The sequence below is a fragment of the Spinacia oleracea genome, chromosome 3, assembly GCF_020520425.1.
Source record: "Spinacia oleracea cultivar Varoflay chromosome 3, BTI_SOV_V1, whole genome shotgun sequence".
Lineage (NCBI taxonomy): Eukaryota > Viridiplantae > Streptophyta > Magnoliopsida > Caryophyllales > Amaranthaceae > Spinacia > Spinacia oleracea.
The window spans coordinates 713,342-727,353 of record NC_079489.1 but is presented as its reverse complement, the minus strand read 5'-3'; the positions used below and the strand labels follow the sequence as shown (position 1 = coordinate 727,353).

Sequence of the window (14,012 nt, the reverse complement as noted above, 5' to 3'; positions counted from 1 at the left end):
TATCACGGCTACAATAAATAGGTAGACCATCTGGTTAAAGAAAGTTGTAAAGATGAAAGCCAGCAATAGAAGACCAAAAAATGGTCAACAGTCTAGAATGAACTTAGTCATAAAGTCAGATTTGTTCAACATTGAATGTCTTTTTTTTAAAAAAATATTTTTTTGTAAAATTTATAGATTTATATTGGTAACTTCACCACCCACTAACTCAATATTCCCTTTTATTTTTTTACAAAATACGTACGAAGAAAGATTAATGTTTGTTGTTCATCTTCATTAAATAACTTCATATGTTTGTAATTGTATGAAGCACGCCGCCTGCTTCATCAATTAAGTAAAGTAGTTGGTAGATTAATGTGAGTCTGAATCTTCTATCACACGATTCATGTTTTCTCCGATTTTTAATATTTGCAACGTTTGTGATTTTTACACTATTTTCAAATTTTACTTTGACCATTATTGGTGATTTTTACGTAAGATAAAACTTAGTCATGTGGGATCTTGTTAGATTCGTCGTAATGTGTATTTTCAAAATATCAAATTTTTATAATTTTTACTTAAAGAAAATTAAAGATAATAATGATCAAAGTTGTGCATTGACATACGTGAAAGAGACAAAAGTTGCGAGTAAAAATGAACGGAGGACGTATATAGTTTGGGTGCAATTTTTTTTCTTTTTGCTTGAATTATTATTATTTAGATATGAAAATAAAAGTGGCTGGCTAATTCTAACTATCAACCAATAAGAAGCTAGAGACACTCACTATTGTAAACTAAATTATGCCAAAACATTAGTGTTTGTGTCAATAAAGATGTCTATGACCCTAATTATCCTAAAATGTCCATAATATTCACATTTAATACCAACTTAGAGAGTAAATTTGGATTATCAAAGTGTTGATATTGTTTATGTTAATGTGTTACTACTAATTAAATTGTTGTTTGGTTTTAGAAAGGATTTTTTAGACAAACACGATAATATACTGCATATTATTTCGACCTTTTTTTAATAGGTAATAAGAAGGGACTCTACTGAAACCAACATCTAGCACATGTTAATTATTTCCACCTTGCTACTCCCGTTTTACATGACCGAGCAATATTTCGTATCAGACATGCCAAGTTATAAAATATATTTCCACATTATCGTCGTAAATCAAGTACATATAGGAGAGAAGTCATCAGTTTATCCTTTCACCAGATCTACTACACTAATATTAAGAAATGATTTGAACAACTAATTAATTTTAAATTATTAGTTGATTGATTATGTACCAATTTGGTAAAATAGTGACCTTGGAAGCTTTGTAAGTACAATATGAGATGTAGTTATGACATCTCAAGGTGACATGAGCATGCATTCATACCTTGATTAGCAACCAAGAAAAAAATGCATGACTTGTGCAAGTGTGCAACACATTGTCTAGTCATAACAAACACAACTTTTTGGAAGTTTCTTCGAAGAACAAAGACTACCAAGACCCCTTTTTTTTCACAAGATGTTGCAATAAATTGTCACAACCCATGACTTTTGCTTCTTTTATTAAATGCTATTCACGAATGTAAATTTTTATTAAATTTAACAAACAACTATAATGTATAGATTTTTTTTTTTTTTTTTTTTTTTTGACAAGAAGGACTAAGAACAAACAAGACAGAAATTAAAAAGAAAGCAAAAAAAGCTGACGCCGACGAGCCTGGCCGGCAAGAACATGGGCGTCCTTAACCATCGATCTCGGCACTTTACAGATGGTGAAAGAGTGAAGAGAAGCCATAAGACACCGAACCTCCGCAAGAGACCAGGAAATCGACACTGGAGGGAGGACCAACCGTTGCAACAGTCGAACCAACGTGGTTGAGTCTGTGAAAATCAACAGGGAAAAGAACCCTCGCTTCACAGCAGCCTGAAGACCAAGGACACAAGCTCTAAGCTCTGCATGAAGAGGAGAGTCCACAATACAAGCCCGAGCACCGCCTCCAAGCGAAACAGAGGAGACAGAATCCGCGAAAGTCCACCCTCCACCAGCTTGGTTAGAAACTGGAATCCAAGAACCATCAAAACAAGGCGGACAACATGCTGAGGGTTATATAGAAAAACCCTGCAGCCCACCGGAGAACAGAAGCGGAGGAGACTGCGGCCTAGACACTAACTGGAGAACCTCAGAAGACAAACCAAACCCCACCACATCCTTAAGACGAGCAGACCAAGAGTCGAACACTACAGACAAGGCTGCCTCCGAAAAAGACAAACCACGGAATCGAATGTCATTCCTGACAACCCAACAGGACCAAAGGGCAGACAAGAAAAAACCCAACAACAGCTGAGGCATGCCATGTGAAGAAAACCTAGAAATCATATCCGCACACCATGAGGGAAACATGTCAGGAGATGGACGCGGAAGCAGACTACCTCCGAGAGAAACAGGCCACCAAGCTCGAACAAGAGGGCAATGACAAAATAAGTGCTCAATCGATTCCTGAGCAGAGAGACAAAAACAACATTGCGGATCCAGAGGAAAATCCCGAGCCCAAAGAACAGCGGCAACTGGAAAAGCATTATTCAGCAATTTCCAGACAAAGATTTTGAACTTGGGGAGGATGGGAAGACCCCAGAACCGCTTCCACCAGCTGACCGGGATAGAAGGCAAGTGCGAGGCTGAATATAACCCTTTTTCTACCAGAGCAACATATGCCGATTTAACTGAGAACAAACCAGAAGGAGTGAATTTCCAATAAACAAAGTCATCCATAGGAACTGGAGGCCGTTCCATAGCCAGAATGGCATTGGCTGTGGAATTGTCAAACAACCAACGAATCATAGAAACATCCCACGCGTCTGAACGCGGATTAATTAAAGAGGAAACATGAGTCGGATAATCCAACGCAAGCACGGAACTTCTAAACGAAACCTGAACATTCGGAACCCAGGAATCCAGAGTAATCCGGACCCGAGCCCCCGAACCTACCTTCCAAACTAACCCCTGGGAAAGAACTTGGTTGCCAGCCATGATCCCCCTACATCCCCACGAAGGCCTGGAAGAAGGCGAAGAGCCCGGGACGAACAGTCCAGGGTACTTGGCCTTATAAATACGGGCTAACAGTAATTGCGGATGATGAATAAGACGCCAACCTTGCCGGGCTAGAAGGGCTTGGTTGAAATAGGACATGTTTCGGATACCCAGACCCCCCATACCCTTAGGCAGATGCAACAATGAGGCAGGACGCAACGCCATGGCCGACGTCGAAGGCAAAGAACGCCACTAGAACCGCAAACACAACTGATCAATCCGGTCACAAATAGATTGAGGATTCTTGAAAACAGACAGAACATGGGAGATAGAGGCCACCAGCACAGAGTTGATCAACACCAACTTCGCCGCTGCAGAGAGTCTGAGCAAGGCGAATTTAGAAATACGACGGGCAATCTTATCAACCAAGTCATTAAAAGATGAGGTTTTCGACCTTCCTAAATCCCCCTGAACACCCAAATATTTCCCAAGATGAGACCGATGGCCTAATGTATAGAAATTGATATATTTAGTAAAAGTTGCTTGTTCAAAGTATAAGACACACAAAACATCTAGTTCTCCCTATAAATTACTGTACAAATAGTAAAGCGACAATTATTTAGGAGCAACCGGAGAACAGTAAGTTTTGCTTGTTTTGTAGCTTCAGTTGGAGAATATGTGGTAATCAGTGAAGGTAATGTGAACGAATTTATGTTGTACATATGTAAGAAAAATCATATACTACCGAATTTCATTGAAACAACTCATATATCTCATTTTGTTCATAAATCTGCATTATATTCGTGATCGGAGGTGATATTAAGTGAGAAAGCAAAATTACAAAGATGAAAAAAAAAGTTATGGGACGAGATAATGTTTTCAAAAATATTAAACTTAACAAAACAAAATGTAAACTTAAAAATAAACATTGCCCCCATTTCTGATTTTTCTGATTAAAAAACCCACATGATTGAAGACTTGATTAAGCAAAATAAATCAGATATAGTATTCAACAAGCACCAGTGGTCTAGTGGTAGAATAGTACCCTGCCACGGTACAGACCCGGGTTCGATTCCCGGCTGGTGCAATTTCATACCAAGCAGTGATGATATTTCTGCGCATATTGTGGCAACTTTGGGGTCGCTACCATCTTCTGATCATCCAGAAGAAAATTGTGCAACTGAGCTTGTTTTTTTGTAATGTTTGTCAATTGTTTGTTAGTTTTGTTCAATTTTTTTGTAATGTTTTGCTCAATTGTTTGTTAGTTTTGAACAGCTTTTTGTAATGTTTTGTTCAATTGTTTGTTAGTTTGTATATGTACCCGCTTGGGAATACAACCATCGTTGTCAATGGTTGGTATAATTATTTGATAGTTTATACTCGCGTGTGGAGTACAATCTTTGCTAGTTTGTTACTTTAAATACCCGTTAAATAATATAACACCTTCGTTGTTTAGAGTGAGTCAAAGATTGTTATTGCTTTTCATAGCCCTTAATAATGCAAACTTGATGATTCAATTGTTTGTTAGTTTATATACTCGCTAGGGAATACTGAGTACAATATTTGTGGTTTCGTTGTTTGTTAGTTTATATATCTGTTTCGGAATATAACCTTAGTTGTTTAAAGTGAATCAATGCTTTGCTAAATTGTTTATACTTTGACTTGAGAATATAGCATTCGCCAATTATTTTGTTATATTCTTTTATATTTTCCCCTTTGTCAAGAATTCATGTAAATCAACTACTCCGTATTCCACAAGACAAGAAATCAAGTCGAAGTTCTATTCCATTTCAAGGATCTCATTCTTTATAGGAGTAGTAGGTTGTACTACGGACCTAAGATCTTTCTCAAGACATGGGGTTCTTTAAAATCATAGTGATAATGTAATAACACAATAACTCTTGTAAAACTTCACTTAGATTTCATTTCATGCCTTAAAATAGAATTAGTATTGCCCGGTTATAAAACAATCATTTCATTTTGTTTCAAGTTGGTTGAATCTTACCAAGTATATTTTTCTCTCTCATTTTCTTTCCCTTATGTACAACTTGATAGTTTTTCTTCCGAGAATGTAATGAAGTTGCTCAGTGCTTAACTAAATGGGAGATTTCCAACTTTAGTGGCGAGTTTTGACTTGATGGTGGTCCTATACGGATTTCCGATGTGGTAGTATTGGATACCCCAAACTTTCTAAACTTTAAGCTTACCTTTCCATTTTTTTTTAAAAAGTATTACACTTTTATGACTATTATTAAATACAAATGGTTGTAACACATTTAACTTGCTAAAATATAAATAATTAGAAGTATTAACAACAAGCACCAGTGGTCTAGTGGTAGAATAGTACCCTGCCACGGTACAGACCCGGGTTCGATTCCCGGCTGGTGCAATTTCTCAACCAAGCTGTGATGATTTCTGCACAAAAAGTGGCACCATTGGGGTCTTCACGATCTTCTGATCACCCAGAAGAAAACGTTTGTGCATCTGAGCTTGTTTTTTGAACTCAATTTTTTTTGGTTTGTTTGTTAGTTTAGTTTGTTAGTTTAGTTTGCTTAGTTGTCAAAATATAACCTTAGTTGTCAACTCAAAATGTTTGTTCAAGATATAACCTTAGTTGTCATGGTATACCCATTAATTGTTTCTTTATATATCCGCTTGAAAATATAACCTTCGTTGTTTAAAGTAAATCAAAGTTTGATCCAATTGCTTGTTAGTTTTTGTACCCGCTTGGTAATGCACTAGGTGCTTCAGTTAGTGTTTTGTTTTTCATTTGTGTGTTACTTTGCATACCCGTTTGGGAATACAACCTTAGTTGTCTTCGTATACTAATTGTTTGTTATATACCCGCTTTATATACCCGTTTGGGAAAGATTGATTCAATTGCTTGTTAGTTTTTATACCCGCTTGGTAATGCAGATTTGGTGCTTCGATTAGTGTTTTCTTTTTCATTTGTGTGTTATTTGCATACCCGTTTGGGAATACAATCTTAGTTGTCTTCGTATACCCCTTGTTTGTTATATACCCACTTGATAATAATATAACTCCTCGTTGTTTAAAGTAGGTCAAATATTGATTCAATTACTTGTTACTCGTTGGTTACTATACCCGCTTGGAAATGCAAATTTGGTGCTTCAATTTAGTGTTTTTGTTCGTTTTTTTGTTATACTTTGCATACCCGCTTGGAAATACAACTTTAGTTGTGTTATTATACCCGTCGTTTGTTTCTTTATACTCTGCATACCTGCTTATTATACCCATCGTTTGTTTCTTTATACCTTCGTTGTTTAAAGTAAGTGAGAGATTGATTCAATTGCTTTTTAGTTTCTATACCCGCTTGGCAATGCAAATTTGGTGCTTCAATTTAGTGTTGTGTTCGTTTGTTTGTTATACTTTGCATACCCGCTTGAGAATACAACTTTAGTTGTCTTAGTATACCCATTGTTTGTTTCTTTATACTTTGTATACCACTTGATAATATAACCTTCGTTGTTTAAAGTAAGTGAAAGATGATTCAATTGCTTGTTAGTTTCTATACCCGTTTGTCAATCCAAATTTGGTGCTTCAATTTAGTGTTTTGTTCGTTCTTTTGTTATACTTTGCATACCCGTTTGGAAATACAACTTTAGTTGTCTTAGTATACCCATCGTTTGTTTCTTTATACTCTGTATACCCATCGTTTGTTTCTTTATACTCTGTATACCCGCCTGATAATATAATCTTCGTTGTTTAAAGTAAGTGAACGATTAATTCCATTGCTTGTTAATTTTTATACCTGCTTGGCAATGCATATTTGGTTCTTCAATTTAGCGTTTTGTTTGTTTGTTTGTTATACTTTGCATACCCGCTTGGAAACACAACTTTAGTTGTCTTAGTATACCCATCGTTCAAATTAGTTCAAATTAGTTCATGTCTTATAAGTAGAAGAGAACACACCCTAAGCATCCCAACCTGTAAAATCTGTTACGGAAAATTTGCATAAATAACCGGTAGACCTCAACCCGAAAAACTCGAGGGTCGAGTCAAATTTGGATTCAAGTATAACAAATTGACCCAAATCACACCCGGGTCGGGTTCTGCTCATTATCTCCTTCATTGCATAACCCAACACTTTGAACAAACCCAGATCACATAACATTCAAAAGCATCTCAAAACAAGAAGGAAAAAAAATCAAAGCAGTAGAAACAATCCTCCTGGTAATACATTACTACTAAACTAAACCTAGAAACTCGAGCCGATTAACTCACAAAATGTGTTTTAGACTGCAAACTCTAACCCTTCCTAAATTAACAAAACATACAACAACATAGCTGAATATGTAATAACCACGTTTTTAACCGAGTTTAGCCAAGTTCTTTCTTTATACGCATGCTTCAAAGGTTCCGTTTTCTTCATCAAGCATTTGAACGACCTGTGCAACACCTTCGGCGATTTCCTTTTGGATGGTCCCACTAGGCATGTCGAAGGTCCTTCGCCTCATGGAGAGAGATCTACCATCAGGTTGAGGTTGGGGTTCCACCACCTCGAGCATTGCCTCCAGTTCATCCACCATTGATCTCTTTGCAGCTCTCACCATCAGATCAACTCCCTGATTATCAAATTGCAAAATTACGAGATTTATTTACCACTTTACTAAATTTAAGTAGATCATAATATGTAACGTAGACCTGTAAATTGGATTAGTTCAGCATTTGGGGGATCGACATGAAATTGTTATAGAAGCTTAACATGTTCAGATTGATATCAAATTGGTTAACTTAATCTGTTTTTCTACCTGAATATCAGTTTCTGGATAACTCAATTAAATTAAAAGAAGAACATTTCTTGATATCTTGCAGCAGACAACACCAAATTGGGCTGAATTCGAGTTAGCAATTTAGCGTGCCGGTTGTTTTGTCAATCCCACAAAATGAAAATGAATGCAGGAGATAGAGAATTGTTTGGAATAGAAGAGAAGGGAAAGTAACAGAAAATAAGATGAGAAGAGAAGGAAGTTTCAGAGGAAAGAGAAAGGCATGGATGAGAAATGAGGAAGAAGAAGAGTAAAATTTTCATGGGGGAATATGGGTGGGTGGGTGATTTTTACCCTTGTTTTTAGGGGAACTAATTAACCCACGAAATTATCACATTCAATCAAAACCTTTAAAAACACCATAGTTTTTCCTCCCTAACTTATTCCCCTCTTAATCCATACAATCCAGGCAGGAGCTAAGTAGATAATATGTAAGGTAGACCTGTAAATTGGATTAGTTCATCATTCTGGAGACTAACATTTTGGATTCGGGCACAAAATTGTTATAGAAGCCTAATATTTTCAATTAGTATCGAATTGGTTTAAAAACTTTGTCTGTTTTACAACCTGAATATCAGTTTCTGGGTATATAATCACCTTCAAAGCTCAAATTTTTGATTGGTTTCACTTTCAGTTAGATATTCAGAATTGACGAACTTATCAGCCATATAGAAGGCAGATTCACATAAGCTAAAAGGCAGATTATGCCCGTGAAAACAAGTTCTCACCTCAATAGCATCCACAGTGAGGAGCAGAACGATGATTTTCTCTGAGAACTTCTGACGCTCCTCAGCATCACGGGAAACGCGGCTACGGTAGGAGAAGTTATGGAACAATGCCCTGAGTTCCTTCAACTTAGTTTTTGCAACGGCAAGCTCTCGAAGGGCACGTAGGGCCTTAGATCTGCGAATAAGGTAAGCCCTGAAGGTCCACTGGATCAAAGCTGCTGCATCATAGGGTGATAGTTCCTTCCTTTTTCCTTTATCATTGGTAGATCTTTTGGCAAAAGCCTGTATGGCACCAATACAACAAAAGGTTAAGATAAATTTGTTTGCTATGACCATATTCTAATCAAAAGAACATAGCAACATATTCAAGGGGGAGAGGTCCAGGATTTTCGGGGGGGGGGGGGGGGGGGGGGGGGGGGGAAGCAAAATTGCACACGGGAGTACGGGACTAGCAACGAGTAAACAGTTACACCCAGGAATCTTAATCTAGTATGCTCCATATGATATGAGAGATCCCTTGAATAAGCAGAGACACGGTATAAACCAAAAACATACTAAGAAAGTAAGAAGCATATGGGCCGTACAAAATTTCAGAAATCTACAGCAATGTAGGATCTACAGCGGTACAGCCACAGGGTTACTTCTCTGAGATTTCATTGACCCGTAATTCTGTGTTACCGTAGTAGTAAAACATGTACCAAATATGCAAATACTCCAAGGTGTGACAACTCAAGCTCAAATAAAACCAGCACTGATTGTAAGAAAACAGAGTAACTTACACTTACAAGCTTGTTGAACAAACATCAGGAAATGTATCAGCATACAGAAACAGAGAAAACACTATATCGACTTCAAAGTTTTTTGCACATCATTCAAAACTTTCACAATCTATAGATAATTAGTAGGGAAGTATTGCAACAAAGCTTTAAACTGACCAAATGGCCTAAACATCATTCAACACGGACTGTTAAAAAGGAGAAGATACATTCCGTCAAACGGCTCAAACCTAACCCGTGCACTGTTTATAACTCTCCCATTTCCATATTTCAGCATTTCATTTCTTCCTAGAAGCCACCTAGACAAGGAACAAAGTTCTCTTCTCCACTAATTTCCCATAATTCAGATCTCATCATTAACAATGTCAGCTGAACTAGACTGCTCTGAGTGCTTGACAAACTTAGATACAGTTAGAGATAAAGCTAAGAATTAAGATCAATAATTTGAGACAGCTCTCAGTTGCCAAAAAGTAACCACTATCAGTACCGAACCGATTAAATCCCTCCCAATCTTCTAGGACTACCATATCCAACTGATCAATCATTTTTTCAGCATGCAGTCTGCAAATAACATCAGCTCACAAGATATTCAAAAACCCAAAGAAACCAGTTCAAGTGGTCAGTACACCAAGTAAAATCGGAACCTCAGCATCTCACAATTCTCACCCACGACTCCATACAAATTGGCCCGTTGTCATTTGCTTTCAAACTCAGGGATCACCATAAAACCAGGTATATCGATATAAGACGGCCGAGTCACCCCAAATCTCATAATAGTCGCAACAAAAGCTATCCCATATGCCGTAAGAACTCACTGTACGTTTACCCAACACTATTATTCACTGAATTCTTACCACCAAATCAATCACATTGCTTCAAACAAACAAGTCACAAACAAAATTAACACTAAACAACCAAAACTATCACAAAACCAAGCAAAATTAACACAAAACAGCAAAAAAGAAGGGATATCCATGGTCATTGCTTTCAAACACCATTATTCAGTAAAACCTTATCACCAAATCAATCACATTGCTTCAAGCACACCAATCATAAACAAGATTAACACTAAACCAACAAAGTTAACACTAAACAAACACAATTAACACTAAACCAAGCAAAATTAACACAAAACAGCAAAAAAATAAGGGATGTCCATGCTTTCAAACACCATTATTCACCAAATTCTTACCACCAAATCAATCACATTGCTTCTATCAAACCAATGACAAACATGATTAACACAAAAACAACATAATTAACGCTAAACAAACATGATTAACACTAAGCACACACAATTAACACTAAACCAACAACATTAACACAAAACAGCAAAAAATAAGGGATGTTCATGCTTTCAAACACCATTATTACCACCAAATCAATCACATATTCACATTGCTTCTATCAAACCAATGACAAACAGAATTAACACAAAAACAACAAAATTAACGCTAAACAAACACGATTAACACTAGGCAAACACGATTAACAATAAACCAAACAAAATTAACATAAAACAGCAAAGAGAAGGGATATACCTGACGCATAACCACAGCTCTATGATCAGAGGTTTCTTCGATCTCAACAATCCGCGCAGCAGAGGAACCCTTCTCCTTCTTCTTCCCGCTCTCAATCTTCTTCTTCTTATCACCACCAATGGTAGCCTTCCACGTGTAAATCCTCTTCTCATCTTCCTTCCCCTTAACCTCAGTCATCCACTGGTACTTCCTCTCACCTTTCTTCCCCTTTTTGTCATCATCCCCTTCAATCTCCGCCGTCCATTTGTACTTCTTCTCCACCTCCCCTTTAATCTCCGCCGTAAACGAGTACTTCCTGTCCACCTGTCGCATCTTCTGCTCCTGTTGCTGTTTCGCCTTCTTCTCCTTCTCCTTTGACAGCAGCAGCTTGTCGAACTTCGACTCGAGTGAGCTCACTCGCTCGGAGATCACCTTCAGGTAGGATTCAACCGGGTCGACTCGGCGTACGACTCGCTTGTAGGTGGTGCAGAGCGGGAATGATGACTCGATCTGGACCAGATCGAAAGGGGAGAAGGTGGGTTCATCGTCGCAGATGAGTGAAGGGGGGAAGAAGGGGTTTAAGGAGAGGGATTTTGGTGGGAAAATGGAGGTTTCAGTGATGAAGCAAGGAGATGAATGTTCGATGATTTCGTACTTTCTGTAGCTCATTTTTGCAGGATTTGCTTGATGATGAGGAAGAAGAAGAGGAAGAAGACGAAGTAGGAGAGAGAAAGGTTGAAGATGATGATGATGGATGATTGAAAGGGAAATGTATAGCGTTTGAAGAGGAGAGAGAAAGAGATAGAGAGATAAAGGGTAATTTGGGAAAATATTCAGTTTGGTGGAATGAGGATTTCACGGCCAATGGATTGCGTTTTAATAGGAGAAAAGATCCTTTCACACGGACTCTTTCTTTGAAGTTCGAACTGATGATTTCAGGTAGTCCGTCTGCATAGTTATGGGGCGGGTTCAATAAACCGGTCCGGTAGAGCACGAAGTTGTGCGCTTGGGCTGGGTCAATGCCGCTATTTTTAGAAAAAGCACGATAATGCAAGTCATGGTACGATACGACTCGATTCTGCACGACAAAGTAGGCTAAATTTAATCTTAGGCACGACAACCCGACACGAAAGCCCGTTGGTATGGGCCCTATTTTGAAATTTTCACCCCGACCCGACATTGTGGACCCGTTAGGCCCGTGTGTCATGGGCTCGGCCCGAAGCTCAGCCCGGTCCAACCCACAGTCTTCTTTGATGTTGTTTGAATCGTACACGAAATGTGATGAATATAATACTAATCCGAAATAGATTTGATGTGACTCAACATATGAAGTATATCTGGAACTAAATTGTTTTATTAATAAAAGTTATTCAATTTGAATTGGTTAAGCTGGAGAATTCTTCAAATGAATTTGTTTCAACCTGAGCAATTCAGTTGCGTTTATAGTACTTTTACTCCAGTAAAGTAATTACTAATTAACAATCTCTTATCGACTAACTGTCTAAACAAGTGGAAATTTCGTGTGGGACAAAACACGGTATTCTCCCTTTCTTCCTCCTCCTAATTGCAGTTGTGTCTCTATGATCAATAAAAGTACAACACTTAAATTCTACACGTTAGTGTATGTGACAAATTAGCCCCCGAGACTCAAGTCTTATGTGCAAACTACAAAGTACAAAGGTAAAGATGGTTGTGAGTTGGGTCAGGGAGTGTTCCATGCCGAGCCCACGTGCCTCGTGCATGAGCGTGTCCGACCCCCTTATTTCGTCGCGGGATGGGTTAGGCTGAAACTTTCAAAAGGTTGGGACTAGACTTCGTATTTAATCCTAATTTCATTCAGTTAAATGTGACACGTTGTGTCTTGTCATGGCTTATCGTGTTTTACCAAAAAGAGTAAATATCGGACCCGCGCATAATTTCATGCTTGTACCGAACTATGACTCGTGGCAGCGCCATGTTTTTTTCCCGTGTTAGACCGTATCGTGCCTTAACCCGGTCGATCCAGTGCCATCCTTAATATTTTTTGTTATTTTTTTTTTAATATGGAGTGCCAATCTAATTTGGAGTAAATCTCCAAACCAAAAAAGTGAGTAAAGGCCCTTTTTTCTATTCCACTTTTACCCTTAAAAGAGAAATTTTAAACATAAAATTTGCACATGTAGATATTTGGACGGATGTAATGAATTGACGGGAATATGGGTGTGGACCATGTGGGTCGGATATCTAACAAAGTAACAATAATTGATGTCTTAACTTTATTGAAATTTTTATCACCCTTAAACCGATTTTCACACACTATTTGTTATGCGGTTCTTTTCATTGAAGAAATCTAGACTTATTTGAATTGAATTTATATACTTAGTAAAGTATAAATAAATTTATTGTAACTTATAGAACTTTATTATAATTCATTCATATGAACATATATGAGTTTAATGACTTTTAATCTACTTTATTTCAGTTAAAAAAAACCTCTACATTATTGAAATTTATGCCCCATTCATTTTTACTCCGTACTGAAGTACTGGTTATCCATAATCAAAACAAACAAACTTTAACTGCATTTTGTTACTTAAATATAATAAAATAATACTATCATGTGAAATTTTGTTAAATTTTTCATAACTTACACTTTAAAAAAATCAAACTTTTCAAAATTTCACATTAAAATCGCGAAAAATACGAAGTAGCTAGTGAGTAAAACATTAAGGTTCCGTTCTATTCAACTTGTTTTGTCTGAACTTGTATTATTTGAGCTTATCCGAACTTATTTTATCTGAAATAAACTTATTTGTGTGCAAAAATAATTGAAATAAACTTATTTTTTCTAAACTTATATTATTTGAGCTTAACTGGACTTATCTGATCTTAACTGAACTTATTTGAACTTATTTAGTCGAACAAAACAGAGCCTACAAAACTGATGTAATATCTCATTCACACTATCACTCCACCTTAATTATTTCTTGGATTCATCAATAAAAGCATAATTGTATTAATTAGGTGGGGATATATGTCTTAATCTTAAATTCCTTTGACTCACATCTCAATATATAATCCTAAATTCCTAATATAATGATCGTGCCTTTTTATTTTTGTAAATTATAAGGTTTGCTATGATTGGTAGACCCTCTTATATTTTGTTTATCATCTTAAAACAATGGATTGCGTTTGAAGAGGAGAGAGAAAG

The 14,012-nt window shown here is 37.1% G+C and overlaps 1 protein-coding gene, 3 non-coding genes and 1 pseudogene across 4 annotated transcripts; 4 read left to right on the top strand and 1 right to left on the bottom strand.

Annotated features, from left to right (window-relative positions):
• The first annotated feature begins 4,024 nt into the window (after positions 1-4,024).
• TRNAG-GCC (transfer RNA glycine (anticodon GCC)) lies at positions 4,025-4,095 on the top strand. The gene has a single exon. It is a non-coding gene; the product is annotated as a tRNA-Gly (tRNA).
• Positions 4,096-4,105: 10 nt separating this feature from the next.
• Positions 4,106-4,196, top strand: LOC130471231 (small nucleolar RNA snoR114). The gene has a single exon (XR_008931891.1). It is a non-coding gene; the product is annotated as a small nucleolar RNA snoR114 (small nucleolar RNA).
• Positions 4,197-5,326: 1,130 nt separating this feature from the next.
• Positions 5,327-5,397, top strand: TRNAG-GCC (transfer RNA glycine (anticodon GCC)). The gene has a single exon. It is a non-coding gene; the product is annotated as a tRNA-Gly (tRNA).
• Positions 5,398-5,408: 11 nt separating this feature from the next.
• On the top strand, positions 5,409-5,500 carry LOC130471227 (uncharacterized; annotated as a pseudogene).
• A 1,553-nt stretch (positions 5,501-7,053) lies between these two features.
• LOC110782372 (BAG family molecular chaperone regulator 7) lies at positions 7,054-11,670 on the bottom strand. Its single transcript, XM_021986510.2, has 3 exons — positions 10,844-11,670; positions 8,527-8,808; positions 7,054-7,594 (listed from the first exon to the last, which is right to left on the bottom strand). The coding sequence occupies exons 1-3, from the start codon at positions 11,489-11,491 to the stop codon at positions 7,367-7,369; spliced, it is 1,158 nt and encodes a 385-aa protein (XP_021842202.2). The 5' UTR covers positions 11,492-11,670; the 3' UTR covers positions 7,054-7,366.
• Positions 11,671-14,012: the final 2,342 nt, after the last annotated feature.

Excerpts from the sequence above, each read along its gene's own strand:
- LOC110782372 (XM_021986510.2), bottom strand. The coding sequence starts at position 11,491 with ATGAGCTACAGAAAGTACGAAATCATCGAACATTCATCTCCTTGCTTC. Across the intron at positions 8,809-10,843 it reads GAGCTGTGGTTATGCGTCAG|GCTTTTGCCAAAAGATCTAC; the intron begins GTATATCCCTTC and ends GGTGCCATACAG. Across the intron at positions 7,595-8,526 it reads TCACTGTGGATGCTATTGAG|GGAGTTGATCTGATGGTGAG; the intron begins GTGAGAACTTGT and ends TTTGATAATCAG.